Source organism: Ictalurus furcatus, chromosome 2 (genome assembly GCF_023375685.1).
Source record: "Ictalurus furcatus strain D&B chromosome 2, Billie_1.0, whole genome shotgun sequence".
NCBI lineage: Eukaryota > Metazoa > Chordata > Actinopteri > Siluriformes > Ictaluridae > Ictalurus > Ictalurus furcatus.
The window spans coordinates 20,120,730-20,126,944 of NC_071256.1; the positions used below are offsets into that span (position 1 = coordinate 20,120,730).

The following is a 6,215-nucleotide window of genomic DNA, read 5'->3' on the forward strand; positions in this document are numbered from 1 at the left end:
AGGAATCTGCTCTTGGAGAAAGGGTGTGGCTCCTCACTTTCAAAAAATGATGGAGTTTATTTTCTCCAATGGGAATCTTACATGAATTTACAACACTGTAGAGCAAACAGAATTATTAATAAGCTGCAATAAGATCAGGTCAGCGTTGTGGAAAACTTACATAAAATAACAACGGTCAAATAAAATGGAAAAATAATATTAATATCAGTCATTTAGAAATGTATTTTAGTTTTATTGTTGAGCCAAGAAGAGACATAGGCTGTGGGCCTATAAAACATCATGTACACTAATATACTATATACACTTAGAAAATTTAGAACCGTTCAAGGGTTCTTCGCTTGTTGCTCTGTGGGAACTCAAAGGTTCTATGTAAAAAAAAAAAAAGATAAAAAGAAAAAAGTGTTTCCCTATCAAGAAGTACACTTTATTGCTTACTTTCAGCTACAATGCAATATAAGATAATAAAATAATGAAAATAAATGAAATAAGTACTATTAAATACATCTGTATATATACAGATGAAAATAAATAGGCTATAATACCTATGCTTATATATGTATATTAACTACTGCAGTGTTTAATAGTTTTATAAACCTACAACAGATTGTTTCTAGAACAACATTTTTAGAAACCAGGAACCCTTAATTATCCAATAAACCCTTAAAGAACCTTTAGAACACCTTTTCCCCTGAGAGTTTGGCTGATTCCAGCTCCGTATTAAAAAAACTGTAATCAGCTGGGGTTTAATTTTTGTTTTCAGCAAAAACAAACTAGAAAATGGCAAAAAAAAAAAAGCAATTACAATTTCAGTGAATTTTTTTGCTCCATACTACAACATGTTTGTAGTAAATCTTATACCATAAATTAAGGCCTAAGACTAACGTTAGCTAAAAATCCTGATGGCGGTTGGCCTGGATTTGTGCTCCAGCATTAAGTTAATCAACATGGTCAGAATTTTTAGCTCTTGCAGAACAGATCTTGCTCTGTGTCCAAGCTGTGTCCATGTTTATGGTCGTGTAGTAAACACAGAGTCAGAAGGAAAACCTGTTAATCGCGTTATATCCAAATTGAGTTTGAGGAAGACCAGCTGGAGGTGGTGTCTCTGTCTGATGACTAATTTCTCTAAGGTTAACATGAAACAAACATCAGCGGTATTAAATACTGAAATAATGATCTGGAACATGTCACTTAGCAGAGTTAGCACTACAGAGACACGTCCAGAGGCCTTCAGCGCTTTTGTAACATAAAGTCAGCCATGTCACACTCACTCGAGACGGCATTTCTTCACTCATTGTGAAAAATTACATTACAGCAGAGTTTAGACGTTATACTCCAGCTGCCTGAATAATGTGGAAAGAATTTAGATGACCTTCCACTCTCTCTCCCTCTTGCTCTCTCTCTCTTTTCACTTTAACACACTTCCTCCGTCTTGCCATTTTTCTTTTTATTTTGTATCAGTCTCATATCTCCAGCTTTCCCCTGCCAAATTTAGCCTTGCTCCTTGGCCATCGTCTAATCTAGTCTGCTCTCATGAGCAAAATCAGTATCTGATGTCAAGAAGGGGAATTTTATCTGTACTGCAGACTTTTTATATATCAGAATTAGTTTATTTATTAACCAAGTACATTTTAAGACTCAGGGCCATGTTCAGACATGAGCTACATATAATTACAAATATAATTACAAATAAATAATTACACAAATCAGTATTCAGAACTCAGATATAACTACGGACTATTAGTTAAGGGAACTTAACTAATTCCCTTCAGTAAAGTGTTGAAATTTCAGTTCGACTGCTATCTTGCTCACAGCTGCTCATTTTCCATGCTGTAGAACTTTCCAGAAGACAGACGATGCCACATGTGCAGTATAAACCCAGTGTCTTGGCTCTGCTCTTATTCTCCTGTACGGAAAATCTGACTTCCAGTTTGCTTATTCCTTATCCTTCATCGTTCCAGCTGCAGTTTTAAGATCTGCTGGAGGACATTTATCTTGCTGTCCAACTGTATGAGACGCCACCCATACTGGTGCTGTGCCCAATTCATAAATAACACTCAAGTGGAAACAGATGGTCTGTAATTCAGTTCAGTTCGGAGGGTTTGTACAATCAGGACCAGGTGCTTAACAAAGGATGCAACGCTGTGTTAGTTATATAATCATTTATGCTTTTCTGCTCCAGCTGCATAGGTGTTATTAAAATCTCAAGTCACATTTTAAAGTTATATTTCTTTCTTTGTCTCTTTCAGAATGTAGTAGTGCAGAACATGTCCTTTAAAGCAGGACAGACCCTGATAATAACTGGAGTCGTAGTTCCCGATTCCACCAAGTAAGTCTTTAAAATGGAAAAAAAGGAGGGGGATTACACAGTGGATTACACAGGGGATTACAACAGCACTGCCGAATTCTGGATTGTGATTGGTCAGAAGGTGTTGATAAAGTATTTTATTTTAGTAATTTCCAGGTGTGGATAAGTATGGAAAAAAAAGAAAACAGAGTATGGAAAAATGTGTTTCCAGACTATTGCCCCTATTCTGTTTTCTAAAATATAAAATTGAGAATTTCTTTAAATAAATTTATCAAACAAGCAGAGTGTTTTTCATGGCGTTTGGAGCAGGCACCAGGGCAACCAAAAGGTCGTGCTAGACTGGATCTGTGGGAGGGATGGTCTGCTGTGATTGGTTATCACGTTGTTAGGTAGCAGTTCCCATCACAGTACAGCGTATAAATGGAATTTAAAGCCATTTATCAGATGTTAAATATAGTCTGAAAAATCTACAGTGAAGTTTGTAAATTTGAGTATAGAAAGGTATGGAATTTTGAAATGGAAAATGTGTAGGAACCCTGTGATTAGTTTTCTATAACAGCAGCTCTGACAGTAGCACAGCTGCAACTCACAGGTTTATTCATTAATTATTGTACTCGTTCTAATTATAATATGTAATCATTTCTATAGTAACAACTCATTCACAGGTACGTGTACAACGTACACTGATAATAAACAAATTTTTAAAAATGTCATTGGCGATGTTTTCTTAAAGTAAGGAGATGTTTATGTAACATTTCTGTAAGCAGTCTCCAGTGTCAGCGCTTTGTAACAGTCAGAGGTAAGGCTGTAACTTTAAGTTTTCCGACACTTTCAGGACAGAGGAGTTTATCCTTCTTGCGGTTTCTCAGTAACATGCGTAACAAGCTGCGTAAATTTGTTGTCTTATTAACTTTAAGAGAGAATAAAGAGAGGCTGGTGAGGGAACGACTGTTTATAGCTGCTATTACATAAGTGAGAACAGGAACTAACTTGTCTTGTGAACATCCTCTTCATCACACCACCCCACCACCACTCGTTCAGTGTTTTCATGCAGTTCCATCTCCAACATGTGTAAATGTGATGTTTTCCTCCATATCTACAGTTTTGCCATTAACATTGGGAACAGTCCTGAAGAACTCGCTCTGCACGTGAATCCTCGCTTTAACGCTCATGGAGATAACAACACTGTAGTGTGTAACTCGTACCAGGGGGGAAGCTGGTGCCAGGAGCACAGACCAGATGGCTTTCCCTTTAATTATGGCGAGGAGTTTAAGGTGAGGCTTAAGAATTTAATTTGAATAAATAATGTGCTGGACTGAGGTAGGTAAAATATTATTGACTGAAACAATACATTTATTGTTTAAAGGTGCACTTGGTAATTTTTGTTCATATCTTCACTTGTAATAGCTATACAATTTTAAAGACATGAAGATTTAAAACACTAAGAGTTGCAATACTGGCATGCTGTGTAGCTCTGCCCCTTTTCCTCACAAGTCAAATCACAAGGCATATTTGTTGTACATAGACCTAGTACACACTATTATGGGTACATTACTGACCACTGAAAATGTCCAAAGCAGTGTTTTTGAACACAGAAAGGATATATTTTCTATACGGTGCTCCAAAGTGAATGAAGGAAAACTCATGATTTTCGAAAACCCTGACATTGTGTGATCCAACATGGTGGAACATAATGTGATGCTGTTTTCTGTATTAAGCATTTTCATTTTATTTCTAACATATATAGCCGACTCTGTGGCATGCAAGAGACCACTTTTTTGTATTCGTGTTGCCAAAAAAAAAAAAAGTGGACATGATGTAAAAGTCATGGGTCAGACACTCAGTGTGCAGGAACAGCATGGTGTTTTCTGTCATCTTTGGACAGGAAACATTTCGGAAATGAACAGGGACAGGGGTGTAGTTACCAGGCGTGATTTCTAATTGCTAATTGCTAAGCGGAAATAGCAATTACAAACCCCGCCCCCAATATTTATACCATGATCAACTGAAACATATTAAAAGTCATTTATTTTTTAACATTACTGGTGATCCGAATTGATTGTTAGTTGATTATTAATAAATCAGATAAAAATACTAAGAGCTCTTCTCTGTTGCACACATTGATAAAAATATAAAACATGTACTCAGGAGGAGGCAAGATAATATGGTGTAATCTAGGTAACTAGGACACTCCACATATATTGTGGCTAGCTAATTCATTGCAATTTGGTCATAACTATCAATATAGCAGATTAGCCTTGTGTTATGTAAGCTAAATTTTATTTTAATGGGTCCCATTATTATCAACAACAAGACTGTTCACACTGGGCATCGCGTTCACACTGTGCACTACAGCTGCATGTTAAAATCTCACACTAAACAATGTGTATAAGTTTTAATCAGTTACAGTGTGCATTCATTTTGACTGTTATTATGCCTTGTGTAATTGTTTTAATGAAACAATCATTTGAACATAAATGCTTGTGGACGATAGATAGATTAGGGAAATAGATGGATGGGTAGATAGATAAGCAGATTGAAATTATATAATGACACTGCAGATAGAACAAAGCTGATTTTTTTTTAGTACTTGGCCTAAGTTTGAACAGAAGATAGCACCAGCTTGCATTTTACTTTTCGGGCAGCAGAGTGTGCCAAAAACATACAAACTGTGGATTTTTGTTTTAATTTTATTAATTTATTTATTTTTAAATTATAGAACATGGTGAATAAATGAAACACCTTTCTTCCTCCTCAGGTATGGATCACTTTCACCCATGAAGAGTTTAAGATCATTCTGCCAGACAACTCGGAAATCCACTTCCCAAACCGCCCTGGCGCTGAAAAGTACAACTACATGCTCTTCGAAGGCGGGGTGCGAATCCAAGGCATTGAGATCAAGTAGAGTCCATTTCTACTATGCTGAAACATGTCTGTTCACTTATTCAGCTAACCTACGCTAGGTTTCCTCTGTCTTACACATCACTGTGCTACTATGCAATTAAACGATTTAAAATGAACCCTAGAGAACAAACACGTTTATTTCAGATTACAGAATGAAATGATTACATTCATGTTCACAGCAAAGCTTTTTCTTGCAGTTTTAGCATCATTCCAATAAACCCCCCCAAAAATATGCAATTTTAATTCAAACTCTGTTTTGTAGCTGAAACCAAAGTTTTTTTTTACATCAGCGATGTTTTGCTTCTTGTTTCTTTGTCAATAAAATTATTACAGTAAGTACTGGACTCCATTTGTCTTACTCTATGATTATTGCTGTTTATAATACAGCAGTGTTCAGGTCGGATTCGTCAGAAGGTGTTGATTAATTCTCTATAACAGCAGCTCTAACAATAGTGCAGTATATAATTTCTATACTAACGGCTCATTCACAGGGATGTCTACAGTGGACACTCCACATAAATGGATAAAAAAAATGCATGTAATTGTTGCTATAGGTCAAGTTTTCTGTAAGGAAATGTGTGAACATGTATGGAAGGAGTCTCCAGTGTCAGCGCTTTGTAACAGTCAGAGGTAAAGCTGTAACTTTAAGTTTTCTGACATCTTCAGGGCAGACAAGTTTATGCTTCATTGCGGTTTCTCTGTAACATGCGTAACAAGTTGAGAGTTTTTTTTGTGTTGTATTAACTTCAAGAGAGAATAAAGAAAGGCTGGTGAGGGAACAACTGTTTATAGCTGCTATAATGTATGTGACAACAGGAACTAACTTGTTTCATGAACGTTATATGTAATTGTAAACAGATAAGTATAATGTGTTCTTGAATAAAAGTTAAAAATTAGTACTTTTAAATAATTCTTTTTGTTCTTGAGATTTTCATCTGTATAAAGGTGCAGATTAAAACAGCAATGAATTGGGAACAGTTTAAATAAATTTAATCAGTAAAGTGGG

General features: G+C 35.9%; 1 protein-coding gene across 1 annotated transcript in view; it reads left to right on the forward strand.

Annotated features, from left to right (window-relative positions):
- Positions 1 to 5,546, forward strand: part of LOC128624750 (beta-galactoside-binding lectin) — a 5,779-nt gene extending 233 nt beyond the window's left edge. Inside the window, exons 2-4 of the mRNA XM_053652451.1 lie at positions 2,247 to 2,326; positions 3,408 to 3,579; positions 5,064 to 5,546. Of these exons, the coding sequence (XP_053508426.1) occupies positions 2,247 to 2,326; positions 3,408 to 3,579; positions 5,064 to 5,210 (399 nt within the window). The 3' untranslated portion in view covers positions 5,211 to 5,546. The remainder of the gene's footprint in view (positions 1 to 2,246; positions 2,327 to 3,407; positions 3,580 to 5,063) is intronic.
- Positions 5,547 to 6,215: the final 669 nt, after the last annotated feature.